General features: G+C 33.5%; 2 protein-coding genes across 2 annotated transcripts; both read left to right on the plus strand.

The window, feature by feature from the left end:
* The first annotated feature begins 292 nt into the window (after positions 1-292).
* LOC115978854 (methyltransferase-like protein 7A) lies at positions 293-5,150 on the plus strand. Its single transcript, XM_031100732.1, has 6 exons — positions 293-637; positions 2,147-2,242; positions 2,357-2,575; positions 3,165-3,261; positions 4,063-4,125; positions 4,316-5,150. Exons 1-6 carry the CDS (start codon positions 335-337, stop codon positions 4,507-4,509), a joined length of 972 nt encoding a protein of 323 aa, XP_030956592.1. The 5' UTR covers positions 293-334; the 3' UTR covers positions 4,510-5,150.
* Positions 5,151-8,935: 3,785 nt separating this feature from the next.
* Positions 8,936-16,666, plus strand: LOC115978722. Its single transcript, XM_031100567.1, has 4 exons — positions 8,936-9,091; positions 11,188-11,875; positions 15,386-15,426; positions 15,536-16,666. The coding sequence occupies exons 2-4, from the start codon at positions 11,554-11,556 to the stop codon at positions 16,406-16,408; spliced, it is 1,236 nt and encodes a 411-aa protein (XP_030956427.1). The 5' UTR covers positions 8,936-9,091; positions 11,188-11,553; the 3' UTR covers positions 16,409-16,666.
* The last annotated feature ends 4,184 nt before the right edge of the window (positions 16,667-20,850 follow it).

The following is a 20,850-nucleotide window of genomic DNA, read 5'->3' on the forward strand; positions in this document are numbered from 1 at the left end:
ACTCATGCACACCTCTAATGGAAACTCGAGTTCCATGAAACTCAAACTCTTCACATTCGATTTAGCACAACAAAATCAAGTTCTCTACACTCGATTTGTTACATTGCTAAATAGTTTTAAAACTTTGCTAACTAATAAAATTGTTTGAGGGATTTAGTTATTTTGAAAAAATAAAAACCCTAAAATCAGATTAGAGAACAACCCCAAACTGATTTTTCTCTTCCTTTTTTGGGTATTTACACCTGACCTGCTAAACCTGTAACCGGTATAGCACTAACATTAAATAGACCCACTGAAAAAACTCCCGACAATTTTAGAGAGAGAGAGAGAGAGAATGGCAGTTAAGTCGTCGTTGGTGTTCTTCTTCTCCAGCACGCCTAAGATTACACCTTATAGTCCTCGTTGCTCTAAACTGAAACCTCCACGTGGCAAAATCACAGCCTTCAGTTGCTCTGATTTACGGTATGATGATGATGATAAGCGGAAAGCACCAATAAAGAGAAGCCACAGTGAGTCGTTTTGCTGCATATGCGGAAGAAGGCGTTTCATTGACGGAGCAACGGCAACCTCAACGGCTTTGGCTGCGTTCCCTAATCGCCCCTCTAATGCTTCCGATTTACACTCTGATGATTATAGGGTAGACTTCTAACTTCTTCTTTGATCTTTCCAAAGCAAATTAAAAAAAAAAAAAAGAGAGAGAGAGAGAGAGAGAGAGATTTTACTTTATGTTGATAGATAGAATATAATTTGAACCTTTTCCGTGATGATTTTTTTTTTTTTTTTTTATTGATAGACCAAGATATTAATTCGGTTTGGGTTTTAGTATAGGCGGGAATATACCTATATATTTTAAAGAAATGATATCCAGGTAATATTTTCACAATATTTTTTCAACAAATCTTAAATGGTAGTTTGTTATTGATTGTTATTGTTGGGAAGAAGTAATCTTAGTATTAAGTTCAAATTTAGACTAACAACAACTAACCATTTATAATTTGTTGTAAAAATATCGTGAAAATGTGGTGAACTTAGCACCTCTCTTATTGTGCATATTACAATTTACCTTAGTTTGGTTGAAATTTAAGTTGCTTAACTTTAGTTTGAAATTTGACACTTTAGCCGTATGAGGATAGCTTTATTAGAGTTTCTTAACCACTTTTGTTAATAACATGGCTAAATATGTAATTTTACTCGACTTTTATGTCTCTCTTATCCAAAAATACAAAAAACATAAAAATACAGTATCAAATAAAATAAAAAGGAACCACAGGTAGGTGACTTAAATTTTGGTCAAACCTTATGTAGTTAAAGTGTCAAATTTCAAATCGCAGGTAAGCAACTTAAATTTCAGTCAAACCACAGGTGGATAAGTTATAATTTATCCTATTTTATTTGATGAAAACAGATTTTATAAGTTGCTCTAACTAGAACCCACAAAAAAAGAAATATTCTATAGAGATCAAGAAAAAAGAAATAATTTTTTCATAATAATTTGGTTGAAATATGCTTGTTTATTTCAACAAAAAAAAAAAAAAAAAAAAAGCCCAAGTTTGTTCTTTTTCCTCTATAAAAAAAATTACGTTATTTTGAACTTAGGTGACATTTAACGGCCATATCATTAGTAGAGGAACATAAGGAAGGTTGAGATTTAAAGCGATATAATAGTGTCGCGGAGGATGAATTTTAAATTTTAAATTTTAAATAAAAGGTAACAAATTCAAAATGAACTCAAAGGGTGCAATTTAGTCAAATATTTAAAAGTTATTAATTTAGTCCTTCTATCTATTTGTAGATAAATTTATTTTAGGCGATGACAAGTTAGTCACATCACGTCAACATTGAAATTGATACCATTTAACTTTTTCAGGGATTGAACTGCAACTGTTGAAAATTTTGAGAAATGAAAAGCAATTTTGGATAAAATTTAAGGGATGAAAAGTGTATCTTAGCCTTTTGTAATTTTAGATAATATAAGACATTTTTGTTAGTGCTACAAACTTGATTTATATTGGCATAAGCATAAGCTAAGTGTTGTACCAATGTTGTGACATGTAGTGTTTAATACTCCACCCAACTTCTGAATTGCCTGTATAAGTTGAAAATTATGTGTCAGTTAGGATTTAAGAGTAACAATTCGTTTGTGTAGTCTGTGTTGAACAAGGTTCGCCCTCCAAGACCAGATTGGTACGAGGAGTTCTATGCATCAGTTTTGGATAAATTCATGGACTCTTATGAAGCTGAGGTTAGAGCCCATTTTAGAGCAATTAGTTTGAAGTTTGGTACATGTATGATTTTTCATGTCAAGTGTAAACATATTTGACAGCACTTGTGTGTGCAATCTTATGTTGTGTGGTAGATTGCAGATTACAAGTCGCAATTGTTTAGTAACTTGAAGGGGAGGGCTCAGAGAGTGTTGGAGATTGGCATTGGTACAGGCCCTAATCTCAAGTATTATGCTGGTGAAGCTGATGTCCAGGTTTTTGGTATGGATCCCAATAGAAAGATGGAAAAGTATGCTCAGGCAGCAGCAGAGGCCGCTGGCCTGCCACTTACAAATTTTGAATTCTTACATGCAGTAAGAATGCTTCCCTTTATGGCACTACTTTATTCTGAACTTTTTATGATATAAACATTTCTCTGCCTGAATATTGTACTTTCCATAATTTAAATTCTAGAAATATCCACTGCTGGTGTCCAAGAAGTAGCACCCTATGCCATTATAATTTGCAACATTGTGGTATTTTGGCTTTAACTACCCATGTGGGTAAAAGTATCCAAATGCTTGGAAAATGTTTCTCAGACATATTAGTGGGGAAAGATCCAATGACAATTGTTTCAAATATCAACAATTGGATTGATAGCCTAGGATTCTTATGTAAGGCAATTGAAGCATCTCTAGTGATGTGCATTTGATCGGTTAAATTTGCATATTGAGTTTACTTACCATATTTACTTATCAAAAAAAAAAAAAATTTGCATATTGAGTTGGAAAACTGATACTTTAATCAATGCTTCAAGCCCTTGCTACTTTGGAAGGCAGGTTTTGGCATGTTATATCTTTCTACTAGATTTAGATGATGTTTTTATTGTTTTTTCCCTTGGTAATATTTGGTTGTGAACTAGAAAGCTGTTCTTTAGATTCTGAAGATGCAAAAATTATACAGGTTGGGGAGGCTATACCCTTAGGTGATGCTTCTGTTGATGCAGTTGTTGGAACACTTGTGTTGTGTTCTGTTAAAGATGTTGATATGGCACTGAAAGGTATTTAACCATCTAACTCTTAAAAATTCCTTTTTACTTTTATAGATTTAATTATTTGAAGTTTATATAGAAACCTCATATTCTGTGAGAAGCAGTGGAGCATGCATAAGTCAAGTACTTCATATACAGTATTATTTTCTTTTTCAAAAATTGGTTAGACTTTTCCTATAATTGCTTGCTTAACTGTGTTGTCGTTCTAACTAATAAGTTGATTGTTTTGGAGTTTGATTTAATAACTTAGAAATGAATATTGGTGTTAATTTTCAAAGCTTATTACCTTTAATTATTGAGATTTGGATTCAATAGACTGAGTGGAAAAAATGTGTAGTATGTTAAGAATATAAAGTGAGAGAAAAAGACTGAATAGTTTGTATATTGATGTGTGTATAATAATGCACAATAGAGAGCCTTATATAGGCAAGGTATGTGTGCAGTATAAGTAATATGAGTAAACTACAAGGATAATATACTGGGCTAAGCCTAATGGGCTAATCTAGTCTAACCTATGCACTAACATAGTATTTGGATGCACAATGCAGTTTTGTAGCATTTGAAGGCAAAAATTCATCTGCTACATTAGAGATAATACTATAATGGAGCATTGGCAGAAATGAAGACTGAAAGTCTGAACTGATTACCTAATGAGGACCAAACATAACATGCATGCTTATGTTAAATGCTTATATACAAAAAACCGATGGATTTAATTTCCAAATGTACCCCAAGGAGGTGCATAGTTACTAGGATTTTCTGACTCAATATCCAAATATTTGACAAATTCTCTATTACCATTGTATCCAGAGGTGAAGAGGGTGCTGAGACCTGGTGGTATTTACCTTTTTGTGGAACATGTGGCTGCTAAAGGTATTAAGCTGAACTTCTTGGTTAACTAGCAAGACAGAAAGTTGTCAATCTAGTGAATGACAAATTACTTATTGTCCTCAAAACTTAAATTGTTAAGAAATGGTGAATTTTTATTCAACTATTATTCTAATAGTGAATGGCCTTTTCCTTTTCCTTTTCCATTCTTTTTGCCATTGTTTTGGTGGTGCAGATGGAACAGTTCTTAGATTTATACAGAATGTTCTTGATCCTTTGCAACAGACAGTAGGTGATGGGTGTCACCTTACCAGGGAAACAGGAATGAAGATATCTGAAGCCGGGTTTTCTGGTGTTGAGCTTAACAAGGCTTTCTTGTCTAATGCCTTCTTTGTAAACCCCCAGGTCTATGGTATAGCTTGTAAGTAACACCAAGAGTAACTCATTGTTGTTCTCAACTCCAGTTCCTACATCTCAGCTACTTTTGATGTAGATTGTTGCTTTAGATTTGTGTGGGTACCAGGGGGGTCATTCCATTAGTTAAGGTTCACAACCATTGACACATGGGGTTTGATTTGAAGACTGACAAGTACACAATTCCGACCAAGTCATCAAGTGCTTTTGGTTGTTGGGTAGTTTGTAGACTACAGTTACTGTTCACTCAGAGCATGGCCAAATTCATTGGAAGCAGTTGTTGTATACTACAGAATTCAGAAGACATTCTCATTATTTAGATATAGGTTTGAAAAGGTTTGTTCTTTTTTCTACCCCTCATTTCATTTGCAAACATGTTAAGAAACAAGCCTTACAGTTAAGTGTTCAAGTGCTGAATATTTCTTGCAGTAGGGTCATGATAGAATGTTTTGTTGAAAACATAATAGATAAAACCATGTGGAAGCAGCAGTTTCTGGGTTCAAATTCATCAGGAAATCTTTTTCAAATGTTCTATTTTTCTAGATTTTTTTTTTTTTTTTGAAGTATTCAAGAGCTTGTTGATGCAATCTGATCGAACCTGAATGTGCCAAGAACAAAGTGTTCTATACCATTTTAACTAATCATTGTGATGCACATTTGATTGTAGTCATGTAATCTAAGTAAGAAAATGTGATGAATGTATAGTATATTTCACTTGACTTTCCTAGACATCTGGAACTATCCTCTTTTTTTTTTTTTTTTTTTTTTTTTAAAAAAAAAAAAAAAAACTTATTTGTGTATGTACAGCTTTTTAAATAAGTAAATAAACTCTCAGAAAAAAGTTTCAACTCTAAAGGCAGTAAGGCACAGTAAATGGCTAATGCTTGAATAATGTCATTGCTTGTTTCAAGAGGAAGGGATGGTTTCAAAGTTCAACCAAGGGAGCAATGAACATTAAATAAAAGGGAAAATATATATATATATATATATATATATGAATAACTTCGTTTGTTACACCCACTGATTATCAATCTCTAATTGAGAGGTCCACACGCAAGTTGTCACATTCAAGAAGATGCTCAAGATTTAGCAATAATAATGAGCCAATGATTAAGATGCAGGTATACTAAAGTCGGTGGTCTTTGATGGTTGTTATACATTAGCATTACTATATGTACACGTGTGTGTCATAATAATAATAATAATAATAATAATAATAATAATAATAATAATTCAGCCATACTTGAAAATAAGAAAAAATAATAATAATAACACTAATAATCAAGCTATACTTGGGTGTGTATGACAAACCAGACGGCTCTGGGCAGTTGTGAGTCCCTTCTCCTGGTTTATTCAATCATAACATCATATTCTTTCTCTTTTGTATTATGTATTTCATTTTATATTTGATTAATCTAGTGCAATAATTATCATATTAAAGATGGCTATTTACGTGTTTAATATAAGAATGATTGCAACTTTGTCAGCTGTGACCCCTAAAACCGTCATTGATGACTACACTCTTACCAATGTGGAATGAGACATGAATTTTGGTGGGGGTGTAGAACTAGCTTAGAAAATCCAAATGCAAGACAAAGTGATGGGATTACAAAAACAACCTGCAACAACTAAAAAGGCTCAGCAAAACACCAAACCAAACACACACTATTTTTTTTTTTTCTTTCACAAGATAGAAAAATCCCTAATTTCGCCCAAAATCGAATCTCATTAATCAACACTATCATTAATAAGATTTTACATTAGTTATCATTGTATTAACTATTAAAAGATATAGAAGAAAATGGAGGCATTCCTTAAGGTTTCCTATCAGTACCTCGCCTTTTATGGCTAGTTTATATTAACGCAATTTACCTCCTTTTAACCAAAAAAAAAAAAAGAAGGAAAGGGGGGGGGGGGAGAATGAATATGTTAATTGGTGCTCAATTGATTCATAATTCTTATAAATTAAAAAGGAAAATGCTAACGAGTGCCCTTAGAGCACTGGTTAAGAATCCAGTTAAAGAAAGTTTTTATGGAAAAAGAAAAAAAAAAATTAATGTTTTGACAGTTTTTTTCATTTCCCATAAAAGTGATGTTAAAAATTTCTTAAAATGGATTCTTAACTAGTGCCCTAAGGGCACTTGTTAGCATGACTCAATTAAAAAATATATACTTTTTTTTTAGTAAACAATAATATTTATTAAAACACACACAAAAATAGTAATACTAGTGTTTTAAACTGAGTTTATAATGAGAAATTGAACAAAAAGTGAGTCTTATTAAATTGATAAGTAATAAAAACTAATAAATAAATACCTATTTAGCTTAGAGTTGCTTGACTCCCTAAAAAAAAGCTAGTAAAAAAAAAATTCAATGCACTTTGGCACTTTCTAACACCCCAAAAAAATTTCTTCAGGACATGACAGGTGACATCATTGTTTAAATAAAAAAATCATTGTTACCAACTAAAAAGATTATCAAATGTTTAAGAATTAATTTTTCATCCATATCATGTAACAAGAGCACACCTGCAATCAATTTGGCCTAACTAATATTTTAATCATTAATTTCTATCTATCCAACGGATAGAAAGGTCATCCGCAACCAACTTCTCAACTAAAACCATAATCTGAATTTCCAATATTTTTCACAATTTGCTTATGTGTCTTGCTGCTAATATTGTTTTCAATATTAACTCACCATTTGCACTATTTTCACATGAGTCCACATGTTTATTTAGTTTAGCTTTTTTATTTTATTATTATTATTATTTTAATCTTAAAAGAATATATAAAACTTTTTAAATCTTCACATTATTAACATGACTTTATCCCCACTTATTTTAAAATAAATTATACCAATTGAACACCATAATGGACTTCTCAACAAATCATAAAAAACAGTATAAATTTTTGAGTATTTGTAAACTTCATTTAAACCTAAAAGGCAACATAAATATAATAAGTTCCGAGACGTGGGTTTTAGTTAGTTTAACTAATCAAATTTCTCTCATGTTAGGCGGCAGAGCAATGGTGTAGCTCATGCTTTAGCTTGGAGAGCAAGAAATTCTTCCCCGTTATCGGTTTGGATGGAATCTGTTCCACCGGACATTTCCTACTTAGTTTATTTTGATGTAACTTCTTAATTTTTCATTGATCAATAAAGTGGTTCTATATTTCTTCTCAAAAAAAAAAAAAAAAAAAAACTAATCAAATTTCTTATTGCCGTATAATATAATTAGGTTTGAATCTCATTTATACCAAAAATCAATTAATATCTTAATCACAATTCAAAATCCTCAACCTCCCCTAATGTAACCAAAAAGAGTCTCTTAATCTACTATTAAAGAACAATTATAATTCAATAAACGCAACAGGGTTAAATCTTATTACATTTATATCACAAAAGAGAATCACAATATTTTCACAACAAGCTAAGTTGTTAGCCCACCATAAGTCAAAATAAAATGAATAAAAAAAAATGTTTGGCTTACCTTTAGTACTTTTTTAACTGGAATTTTCTTTTGTTTTAATAAGAAACTGACACATCATCTACTAACTAAATATAAGGTGGAGATTAAAACTTATTATCATTTGTCATTGTTACGTTCCTAAATTTTCCCATAAAAATTAGTAATAATAAGTTCTTGGGTGTTTCATAAAGATGACAATTTTTTCCCGCCCCGCTTAACCTGCCCCTCTCCACTTCGCCCTGTGTGGGTTTTCCCCACCCTCGCAAAGGTGGTGGGGCGAGGATGGGGTAAGATTTTAGACCTGCACCACGGGGCGGGGATGGTTTTAGATTTTTTAGACCCACCCCGCCTCACCTCTCCCTGTCCCTACCCCGCCCCACGTTGCTAAGGGTTATAATTGTAAATTTTTTATACCTTAAAACCCTACTATTTAAACAAAAATATCAATATTAACTTATTTTATTCTACCTAATGTAGTTCTCTGCTTTTATTTTGTTATGTGTTATCTTTTATTTTGTTATGTGTTATACTATAAGGATTTTTTTTTTTTTTTTTATGATTGTCTTGTTAAACACTTAGATATATTATTCAATTTTTTCTAAAAATTAATTTGATTTGATGGGATAAATTTAGTTGTAATTTCAAGTATATTTTTATCAATGAAATAGGTTTTATTAAAAAAATTGTACTAGTTGTAGGGTAAATTAACAAAAAGTAAAATTTTATGGGGTGGGACGGGACTTTGCGGGGCCATAGGGGGTGAGGATGAGGTGAAATTTTTTTTCCCATAATGCAAAACGGAGCAAGAATGGGGCAAAACAAAACTATATAGGGCAGGACAAAGACTCCATCCTTCGCCCCACCCCGCCCATTGCCGTACTGTTTCAAAAAAAAAAAAAAAAAGTTCTTGCGCGAGTGTGAGAACTCAGAAGTGGTTGAAAATAAATACAGGAGAAAACAGAGGACCTCAGTGCAAAAAGGCAGCGAGAGAACAACATAATAATAAAAAAATAAAAAAATTAATAATAATCCCAAAGCAAAATCTCCCTCTCTCCGACAAATTAGGGTTTTCAATTTCATTTCACAGAGTCGCCACGCGGACCATTTCCCCTTCAATGGCGCTTCGTAAGCTCTCTCTCTTACAAATTTGAGTTATTTTTCTCTTAATTTTCAGTAATCCAACCGGTTTTGGTGCTACAATTCCATGTCTTGGTTTTTGTTTTAAATTTTCAAAAAATTTCAAATATTTTTGAATTTTGGTGAATAATGTGTTATGAAGAACTTAGCAAGTTGATTTTTTTGAAAAAGTTCTAATTTTTTTATCTGGGTTTTAGTTTTTGGTGAATAATGTGTTGTGAAGAACTTAGCTAGTTTGATTGTGTGGGTGCTGTGAGGTTGTGTTGGTGATTTTGGAACTTAGTGTAGCTAAGTTTAATTGAAGTTTCTCTATCTTGGACCCAAAAAAAAAAAATACCCTTTTGATTTTAGTCATGGAATTTACTTATTCTGAGGCATTTTGAACAATTTAATATTATACAATATGATTTTAACATAGTTTTATCATACTGATTTTGTGTTTTAAATACGTGGTTCTTGTAGCTGTGGCCATTAGCAATGTGACTGAGACTGTTTGCTTTTCTTGCATGAGGGTCAATGATAATGGGAGTGGGTTAGAATTAATTGAATTTGTTGTTCTTTTAAGCTTTTTTATTTGGGTTTTAGTTTTTGGTGAATAATGTGTCGTGAAGAACTTAACTAGATTGATTGTGTGGGTGCTGTGAGGTTGTGTTGGTGATTTTGGAACTTAGTGTAGCTAAGTTTATTGAAGTTTCTCTATCTTGGACCCAAAAAAAAAAAAAAAATACCCTTTAGATTTTAGTCATGAAATTTACTTGTTTCGAGGCATTTTGAGCAATTTTATATTATACAATATGATTTTAACATAGTTTTATTATACTGATATTGTGTTTTAAATACATGGTTCTTGTAGCTGTGGCCATTAGCAATGTGACTGAGACTGTTTGCTTTTCTTGCATGAGGGTCACTGATAATGGGAGTGTGTTAAAATTAATTGAATTTGTAGTTCTTGTGAGCTTTTTTATTTGGGTTTTAGTTTTTGGTGAATAATGTGTTGTGAAGAACTTAACTAGTTTGATTGTGTGGGTGCTTTGAGGTTGTGTTGGTGATTTTGGAACTTAGTGTAGCTAAGTTTATTGAAGTTTCTCTATCTTGGACCAAAAAAAAAAAAATACCCTTTTGATTTTAGTCATAAAATTTACCTGTTTCGAGGCATTCTGAACAAGTTTATATCATACAATATGATTTGAACATAGTTTTATTGTAGTGATACTATGTTTTAAATACATGAATGTTTTAGCTGTGGCTATTAACAATGTGACTGAGACTGTTTTCTTTTCTTGCATGAGGGTCAATGATAATGGGAATGGGTTAGAATTCATTGAATTTGTAGTTCTTGTAAGTTTTTTATTTGGGTTTTAGTTTTTGGTGAATAATGTGTTGTGAAGAACTTAACTAGTTTGATTGTGTGGGTGCTGTGACTTGTGAGGTTGTGTTGGTGATATTGGAGCTTAGTGTAGCAAAAGTTTATTGAAGTTTCTCTATCTTGGACTGGGAAAAAAAACCCTTTTGATTTTAGTCATGAAATTTACTTGTTCTAAGGTATTTTGAACTAGTTTATATTATACAATATGATTTGAACATAGTTTTATTGTACTGATACTATGTTTTAAATACATGGTTTTGTAGCTGTGGCCATTAGCAATGTGGCTGAGACTGTTTGCTTTTATTGCATGAGGGTTAATGATAATGGGAATGGGTTAGAATTTGTTGAATTTGTAGTTCTTGTAAACTTTTTTATTTTGTTGGGTAGTTGTCAAGGTGGTGGTATTGAGTTTTGTTGTGTTGATTACATGTTCTGAGGCATTCCAAACAATTTTATTCTATATGTTATGATTCTAACATGGTTTTACTTTATCATACTTATTGTATGTTGTAAATACATGGTTTTTATAGCTGTGGCCATTTAGTAATGTGACTGAGACTGTGATTTCTTGCATGAGGGTAAATGATAACGAGAATGGTTTAGAATTTGTAGTTCTCATAAGCTATGTTTATTTTGTCGATGGTTGTCAAGGTGGTGGTATTGGGTTTTGTTGTGTTGAATGCAAATATTTAATTGTTTTATCTTGTTTTCATGGTAGGGTTTTTGCTGTGGTGCTAATGAAATTACAAGGGGACTCTGATTTGTAGAAGATATTTAAATTTTGGGGTGCTGGTGGACTACGTAAATGTTCTTTGATGAAGGGACATGACTGTGGGTATGGTAGGTTTTGTTTCATGTGGTTTTGATAAGTGACATGCAGCATAAGCAAATCTAATGTAAGTTACAAATTTTTGCATTCAGTGAGTAGTGTAAATTACTCATCTGTTTGTTGGATAAACTTTTAAGGGTTGAAAGAAAACGGTATTGGGTTTGGTGAGTTTTATAGAAAATAGCTAAAACGGGGTCGCTTTGTTGTGTGGCTGCAAGGCCACATGGATCGAATACGGCCAGTAGGGACTGGTCAATGGGTCCTCAAGAGCCTTACTGGCGAACTAATACAAGCTTTTCACCACCCCCATCAAGATGGGATTTTCGATTCCAATCGGAGGGGCTACCATATAATTCACATGAAGGTATTCAACTGTATGGGTCTTCAACATCATCAAACAGTAAAGAAAGTCGGGGCTGGGTGAGAGGCAACTATCTTTATAACCATCAATACTCTGCATCTGATGGTGGTGGGCTGTTTTTAAGTAGTCCATCTGACCTTTCTCAAGGTCCTCAGTGGACACCTCCAGCAATTCAGGAAATCAATGTGGATGATTATGAAACTGCAACAAGAAGAGGTAATACAATTGGTTATGCATCTCTTTCAATGTTTACTTGTTATGATCTACAGTACTTGTGTTTAATATTCGAGAAGGGCGTGTAATGATGTCACTAAACTTATATTGCCATTTCATTTGAATATGGAAAAAATTAGAACTAATAAAAATATTGTTCTTATTTTGGAATATGCAATGTTCTTTTCAACTTTTCTGATAGGTGAGGAATGCCACCTTGTGCACATGGTCTATGTAATGGAGCTAAGCCACTAACCATTCCTTAAAACCTCCTTCTCTAGTGAAGGTAGGACTTGATGCCAAGTCTCTGGTATGATGAAGATGATATGGTTCATTGCTAGAATCTCAAGATATTTACCTTCTCCCTTCCTTATTAGGTATGACTAGATGTTTCGTTAGAGTGTAAATCCTAGATCATTTCAACCTTTGCGATTTTATTAGAAATCTTAAAAATCGCTTCAGATAGCAAGTGACAATACCTTATGTATCTCACCTTTGCTTACCATTTTTTGCAATATACTTATCAAGGTAGGCAAATCAGTGCTAGAATTTCCATTAGCTTTATTTATCTGATTATTTTGGGTTATAATCTACATTACAACACATTTAATCACAGTTGTTGAAAAGCTAACTATTGGTCCATAGACTCCATACTTTATATTACCATGTTGAAAGGCTCAAAAAAACAAGAAGGATGTTGATACTCATTGCTTTATATGTTCATTGGTTTTAACTTTTATGTAAAGTTTTAACTTTCTTACAGTTGAATTATCAAGGGTATGATACTCTGAGTTCTTATCAATCACTACATTTAATCCTTCCTCCAATGCCCTGACATCTTGTTTTCTTTATATGACTGAAATGCATGTGTGACATGCTGGCCTCAAGACAGTGTCTTTAGATGAGCTTATTTTCACTAGCTTATTTTGTTTTAATTTTTTTTTTTTTTGATAAGTAAGAAATAATTATATCCATACAGCTACTTTATGCATGGAAGGCACAAAGCAAACCAAAAATTACAGAGAACAAGAAAACAAAACAGAAAATTAATTACAAAGGAGAAGAGAGTGTAGGAATAAGGGGAGAGATTCACTAGATGTGAGCCCCCAAGCCCAAGACCAGTCAAACAAAGAGGCACTAAAAGAACAAAGCAGCTGGTCTCCGGAACTTTCTAAGTCCTCAAAGTTTTTTTGATTACGCTCCCTCCAAAGACACCACAATAAGCACAATGGTACTAAGTTCCAGATTTTAGAGGAGTGCTTCCCCAACCAACTCTACCTACCAAAAAGCAAATCTGGAACCGTGCTAGGTAAGACCCACGAGATCCCAAAAGATTTGAAAGCAAAACACCACAATCACCGAGCCATCTCACAATGAAGCAGTAAGTGATCCACAATCTCCCCACAACAACGACACATAATGCACTTGTCAACAAAATCAAAGCCCCTAATTCTCAAATTATCACCCGTAAGAATTCTATTCCAACCTACAGTCCAAACAAAGAAGGAAAGACAAAAACCTGTTCATAAGATGGAGGTGAAAATAAGCAGCAGGCATTTTAAGCTAAAACAAAAAAACCTTATTGGTGCGTTTAAGGTGTATTGATGTGTTTATGGATAGAATATGGGAAGTTACCTTTTTCTGTCATTAGCACCTGTCCTCTTATCCATTGCATGGCTGAATATTTTCCTTTTTTTTTTTACCAAGAACTAGATAGAAAAGGTGAAAGGAAGAAGAAATGAGAAGGATAAACCAATTTACTTGTGCTCCCCCGCTTTTTATACTGGTCGAGATACATGGTTAAGATTTAGACGTATAACTGTTATATAAAAGTGGAACCTTTTTTTTTCTTTTCTTTTAAAAATTTAAACCTTGAAATTTTGTCAAAACAAAATGATGTTCTTCTAGGGGAAAGGATTGACATTTAAACTGTTCGGAAAATAGTTGATTTCCCATTATAATTCTCAAAATCGCATAATACAGTTCATGCCCTTAAACAACATTTCAGGTTTAACAGAATTTGCATGATGAATTATGTAGCATAATAGTGCTAAATTATTCATAAATAAATAAATAAATATATATATCATTAAATTGAGATAAGTTGTAGGTAATACAATAATATAATATGCAAATATCAGCATTGTGCTCTCAACATTTCTTTTTAGCTAACTAAGGGATAAAACCAGTGCTTCTACTCTGTACCCCCAGGAATAGGAGAATCGCTCATTTTTGTAATTGACATGAGACCTTTCTGTGTTCTGAATACCCTTGTGAATAGGATGATTATTAGCTTTCCTAATAGTAATGAGACCATGTTGTTCGTTATAACTGTTGAGCTTTGAAACATATATGTTTTACCTGCTAATCTAGGACCCTATTATATGCCTCCTTTTTGTGTAACCAATATGTACTCCAGCTGGAAGTAAATAACCAGAACCAGCTCCATTGGACTGGATATTGCCTCTTTAAGTTGGATAACTAGACTTGTTTAGCTTTGATTATGGTGATGTCTCTTGGGAACTTACTAATTGAGAGATGTGATAGCTGGTCCTCATTAACAATCCTATGTATATGGTAGCTGTCCTCAATTGGTGTCAATATTTTATCTGATTATGTCTTATAAATACTCTGGATTATGGTAACACTGCATTATTTGGTATAAATACTCTGGATTATGGTAACACTGCATTATTTGGTATAAATACTCTGGATTATGGTAACACTGCATTATTTGGTATTGTTACCTTCAGCAGTGCTCTAGGAATAATTTTTTTTTCCCCATGCTCAAATGGATCTGTGTAATAGTTATTGGGTTCATTGACATCTGAAAGTTTATGTGTGACTGTGTGGTGACACTGCATGATTCAGCATTGTTACCTTCATCAGCATAATCAGAAGAATTATTCTTATTTTTTTCCCATGCTTAACTGGATTTGTGTAATTGTTGTTAGACTGGTTGGTATGTGAAAGTGTGTGTGGCTGTCATTTTGATGCTTCTGCGAATTTTACTCGATAAGAAATTTTCATGATTTCATGTGGATTTTCTTTAGCCAAATTAGGTAGTCAATTGTTTTGTTGTACCTTTGAAGCTCTTAGTTGAATTGCTAATTAACCAAAGGATCCAGGTTCTGCAATAAATTAACTAATTTGGATTAGATTGCATTACTATGGAAGTATGGATTCTGTTTGCTTGTAAAAAGAGTTGACATTTCTTTTTTTCTTTTCTGATGACTACTTAATATGTTATTAACAATTCATATGGCTGGGTATTATTGTATATGCTGACTGTTCTTTTGGATGAGAGCAAACTTAAGTTGTTGCATTCTATTCTTGCATTTTATATGCCCATATGTTCATTAGAATCAGAACCTTACCATGTCTGTTCAAGATTCACCATGACATTCAACCTTCAGATTCAAAATATCTTAATTGCCATTCTTGCTCTTTCTAATATTGATATTAATACCCTTTGCACTTAACATTCTTTTTTGGGCCTTCTTGACTTGCTAGATCCAGCTATGGGGCGATCATCCTTTAGACCTACCATGGAGGTATAGTATTAAGATGAAGCTCTCTGAAATTATCTAGGAAAAAATAATCTTGGGCAATTATTTGATATCTGCTATAATCCCATTTCATAATGGAATGGAATGTGTGCAGGGAACCTCAGAAATTCCAGATAGTGGTGGCTCAACATCTTCCCATTCAGACAGTAGTGAGTCTGAGCCAACATTCAAGTCACGCTTATCCTCTCACCGGAACTTCTCAAGTCGTCGTTCTTTCATGTCAAAACCGATACACCCCTTGTCCTTTTCTACCCACACAAATACTAGAGAAGCTCCTGACTCAACAGCTGGGTTTTCAGAGTTTGATACTGCCACTCCACAAAGAGATGCCCACCGTTGGAGCAGTGCTAGCAGCAGCATTGATTTTGCTGATGTTTCTGAGTCACTTGAGCCTGAAATTTTCAGTCAGCCGTGCAATCCTTCTGGTGGTTTTAGGTGTGGCTTATGTGAAAAATTTCTTTCGCAAAGATCACCTTGGAGTTCTCGTAGGATTGTGAAGAGTGGAGATATGCCAGTTGCTGGGGTTCTTTCGTGTCGTCACGTTTTTCATGCAGAATGTTTGGAGCAAACAACCCCAAAAACCCGTAAAAATGATCCACCTTGCCCTCTATGTGTTAGATTGGGAGAGGACAACTCCCCTGAACGACGGGGTTTTTCAAGATTGAGGAGTGGTTTCCCAAGGCTCAAACCATTTTGTGAGGATGGCCCATCCAGGCCTTGGGACTGTGTACAAGTGGGAGATTGTGTTGAAGGGGCTTTGCATGCACCTCCACGCAATACTATGTTCTTACTGAACCGAAATCGCATTAAAAAGAACCTGACGTTAAAGGGTAATCCAAGCAAGGAATTTCCAGGGAAGTTAAGAAAAAGTGGCTCATATTCTTCGCAACAGTTGAGTGGAAAGTCAGTTGATCAGGGAGCAGTTGGGTGCTCTAGGTCAACACCAGGTCCAAGTATGATGAGATGATGAAAGATCTGTAGATAAATGGTAACATGTAACTTATCCTTGTAAGGGCTTTTTTTTTCTCTTTTATTGATATTTGGTAGTGTCATTTTAGCCAAGTAGATATTTTATCAATGAGATTGGATGACCTGGTTAGATTGTTGTATAGATTTGATTTTGTGCAAACTGCGGGATGACCTCAAAGTTGGAAGCAGACAATTGTGTGTTTATGCTGAATTGATGCATTTGATGTTTTGTTGTTAACTGAAAGGAATTTTTTTTTTTTTTTTTTTTTTTGTGTGTTGGGATCTTCATTCTTCATGCTTTATTTTGATGAATATTCTATATTCATAAATGGAGATTGGTTTGGAATGCTGAAATGTTCATGTATTTGAACATGTCAAATACTGGTTGGTCCTGGTAATTGCCTTCTTTTCATTTATTTAGTCTTGGATTTTAACTGGATCTTCATTTTCTCTACCAACAAGATGACATACAAGCTGTGTCGCATATAACCGACTGCAATGAATGACTGTTGTGCCAATTGGCTGTGTGTGTTTTGTGGTGTAATTGGTTCCATGTTGCCCAAAGCTTTTTGTTTTTTGTTTTACCTGGTGCATGCGGTGGAAGTTCATAGATAACGAAGGCTAACTACCGAATGTGATAGATTGTGGTTTGCAATGTGATTGTGAACCTCAATCAGACAAGAATCACTAAATTTTATCCACAGTGTGGACAAAAAGCAAGAAAGAATCTTCCTTCCTGGCTGAGACACCACATCCTTGGGTGGGAATTTGAAGTTTGGGTAGGAATTTGAGGGTACTTGTACTTCACGGTTCACAGTATAAGGCAAGTGCAGGCAGGGCCCGCCCAATAAAATTTGGGGCCTGAGGCGAAAAATTTATATTAGGCCTTTTTATATGTAAACACTAATTAAATAAAATTATATAATAATAATTAAATTAAGACTAATTTGATGTAAATGCAGAAATTGTTGAATAATACTAACTAAACTAAGGTTAATTTCATATAAAATATTGAATATCATTGTTGAACCATAAATTTAAATAAAAAGAACTAAAAATATATATTATTTTTAAAAAAAAGAAACTTACTTAAACTTGAATATATGATTATGCATAGTTAAGTAAAGTTATAATCTGAATTTTAATTTTGTATATACCTTTTAAGAGAAAAAGATAGATAGATAGATATTATTTGGTGTGTGTCTTAGTAAGAGATTAGTTTACAAAAATCAAGCTCCCAAACTATTAGAGGAGATCAGTCATCATTGATGATTTATCACATTTGCAACATTTTTTTTTTTTTTGAAACATTTTTGGATTTCAATTGGTTAAAATTTTTATTGGTCTCTTATTTTGGAAGCCTTGTTAGAAATGAAAAAGAAAAATACTAAAGATGCTACAAAATGTTCACAATATAATGTGATAATGACTGTAATTAATGAATTTCAACTACTTAAATTTTTTTATTTGAATTACTTTTTTATGTGATTGGTGACATGTCAATTAAACCTATAATAAAATTTGTGGTATTTTTAGCATTACACTTATAAAAAAGTACCAATTATTTAAAAAAATGTTATATTTTTAAAAACTTTAGGACCTTTTACAGAGGAAAATAGGGCATTTTTTTAGTAGAAAAATTTTATTTTGGTTGTAGGGCCTTAGGCCTAGGCCTAAGTTGCCTAAGCCTTGGGCCGGCCCTGAGTGCAGGTAAACTAGCAAGGGGCTTTTAACATTAGATAGTGAAGCTCTTGTGGTTGGAAGACAATGTAGCCCAGCTTATAGAGACATTTGTAAACAAGTTAGTACACTGCACCAGCATTGAGATCTACATGGATCATTATTTCTGTGAGGGTTTTCCTGTTTTAGTATTTTTAGTTTTACACTGATGTTTTCCACTTCCTATAAAGACAAATAGTTCTTTAGGATCATACCATTTACCACAGTTTTTGCTATAATTTGACGATGTGGTTAATCATAAGAGATGAATAATTACTTTCATATAGATCCACTGCTAGTTAACCACTTTAAAGTAGTAATAAAAGTTCTCTAAACTTTATTTATTTATTTATTTTTTTTTGAGACAAATGGTACTCTATTTCTAGGTAGCAAAATCCTTACCAGCCTTCTTTCTTGGAATGGAAAAGCACTTTGCAAAAGGTGGACATTTGGCAACTGAATCAAACTACTATAAATTCAAGAATAGAGATTAAAACTCAGTCCAAGGCATATTGCGGAAACATATAATAAATAAGAAGTGAAAAAACTCACGAGAGAATTTTACAATAGAACACAGTGATGAAGTGTCATTCTCAAATATACAGTACCCTCATTTAATTGCATGTATGCTCAACATCAGGATTGGTCCTCTACGTTCTGCAACTCTTGCATAAAATTAGGCAATACACATGTAATGTGTTGCAACAATAGGTTTACATCATTGCAGAAGGAGACCTATAACAACAACCAACTTTTGGGCCCAACAATGTGTACCTTAAAGACGTGAGCTTCACCTCCACCATTTACAAGAAGGAAAAAAAAAAAGGCCTCTTGTATCAAATTTCCCTAGCCATTAAAATTCATAAGTAATGGAATATATTTTAGGGCTAGCAAGCTAGCTCTAGATGGGGACCATTCTCTCTTCCCCACCTTCATGTGCTCTGTTTGGACTACCACAGACAATTGCACATTGTACTGGGTCACATGACTTAGCTTGGGATACTTTCACAATGTGCCTGCTGTTTGCTCTGAAACCAGGATTGTCTAAACAATTGGGCCCTGTTGGATTGTGACAATGGTTTCCTTACCCACTGGCCATGTTCTTGCCCTCATCATTTTCCACCAATATGCCACAATGAGATAAATTCACGCCTCTAGGTGACAAAATTTATGAAAAAGACACTTTGTTGAAGAGCATTTACTAGGATTTGGTTTTCCCTTTCCTGCATTAAGAGTGGTTCTTAGTTGCAGCCTTTCAGAACATAGAAAAATGTGGCAAATATTTTAAATTGTTCCCCAAAAAATAAAAAGGTTCAAATTCAAATCCAAATATCAAGAATTGAGAGGGAGAACTTTGGCCCCTCGGAATAAGGAGTGCCGTGAGCATGGCTTTTCAAATTTCAAAGCTTGTGACAGCATCATGTTAACATCTTCCAATATCTCTAACCTTATTGCAAGGCAACCAACATTTATAAAGATAGATGATGCCTAAATTGGACCAACCTAGCTCAATGGAATTAATGACTAAAGCCATTATAAAATAGGATAACTCAGACATTAATTCCTTTTCCAAAAAAAAAAAAAAAAAACTCAGACATTAATTTCTTATTGTGTCTCAAAGTTTGTTACCAGCTGCAGCCTCTAAATTTTTCCATTGTCCAAAATGTCTTTAGCATAACCGTGTGGTTATTATTTATCATGATTTTAAGTGGGTTTTCTATAATTACTCTTATTTTACTTTTTTTTACTAGTATATTTACACTACTTTGTAGTACGTATACAATTTCTTTCCTTTAGTTATGTTTAAGGTGAGGAGAAAGAATTGAGCATCTCCACAAAATCTTAAGACCGGTGACTTATAATTTGTACCAACTCAGTGGAGTAAAATTTTAGATTTATATATGTAGGGCTACTTTTTAGTTTCGTAGAAAATATTTGGTCAAAAAGTATGTCTCTATGCTCACTTTAATTTTGATTTGAACTTACATTCCAAATGCACTCAAGCCTAAAATGAGAACTCACTTTGGCTTTGGTTTACTTGTTATGCACTCACTACTAATACTATGATGGTTATTTGTGGTCATGCCACAAAAGAAAGCATGTGACCTCCATGTGCAGAGGGTCCAACAATTGCTTTTTTTTTCTCTCTCTCTCTCTCTCAAGGAAAGTCCCATTCAATTCCAAGGAATTCTTCAAACATGTTGGCTCCAACATGTGGGACTGTTTCCCAGTGACTAATAATAGTTATTTTCAAACATCCAGACTTCTCTAATAAATTGCCCTTGTGGAGGACCCTTTGGTGTGAGATGTCTCAACAATTAAGGAGGGGGAACCCTTATGAAATTGAAAAGTGTGCTGATTAGGTTGTCTAAAGAGAAGTGGGTTTGCTTTTATTTAGTGTTTCATACCCTTATGACCTTGTCATTAAGGCATGGATATACAGGTTTTTTATATATATTTGAGGGCATAAGTGGAGTACCTTTTAGCTTGTGCTGCAAAGCTGTATTCAATTGCCCCCATGAAAGAGAGGTCTTTTTTCTCTTTCTTTACTCTTAAGCCTCATCCTCTCTGTCTCTCTCACATACACACATAAAATGTCATGCTTACGCATCTTATTAACCCCTAAATTCTCTTATCAAGTTTGAGAACTTATTGTTCATTTTGATAACTATAAATCCTCCCTTTTATTTACTTATTTCACATACGATACTTATTTTACAT

The sequence above is a fragment of the Quercus lobata genome, chromosome 3 (genome assembly GCF_001633185.2).
Source record: "Quercus lobata isolate SW786 chromosome 3, ValleyOak3.0 Primary Assembly, whole genome shotgun sequence".
In the NCBI taxonomy this organism is placed as follows: domain Eukaryota; kingdom Viridiplantae; phylum Streptophyta; class Magnoliopsida; order Fagales; family Fagaceae; genus Quercus; species Quercus lobata.

Coding starts and splice junctions, on each gene's coding strand:
- LOC115978722 (XM_031100567.1), top strand. CDS start 11,554: ATGGGTCCTCAAGAGCCTTACTGGCGAACTAATACAAGCTTTTCACCA. Junction 11,876..15,385: donor TGAAACTGCAACAAGAAGAG/GTAATACAATTG, acceptor TTGACTTGCTAG/ATCCAGCTATGGGGCGATCA. Junction 15,427..15,535: donor CCTTTAGACCTACCATGGAG/GTATAGTATTAA, acceptor GAATGTGTGCAG/GGAACCTCAGAAATTCCAGA.
- LOC115978854 (XM_031100732.1), top strand. CDS start 335: ATGGCAGTTAAGTCGTCGTTGGTGTTCTTCTTCTCCAGCACGCCTAAG. Junction 2,243..2,356: donor TGGACTCTTATGAAGCTGAG/GTTAGAGCCCAT, acceptor GTTGTGTGGTAG/ATTGCAGATTACAAGTCGCA. Junction 4,126..4,315: donor GGAACATGTGGCTGCTAAAG/GTATTAAGCTGA, acceptor TTGGTGGTGCAG/ATGGAACAGTTCTTAGATTT.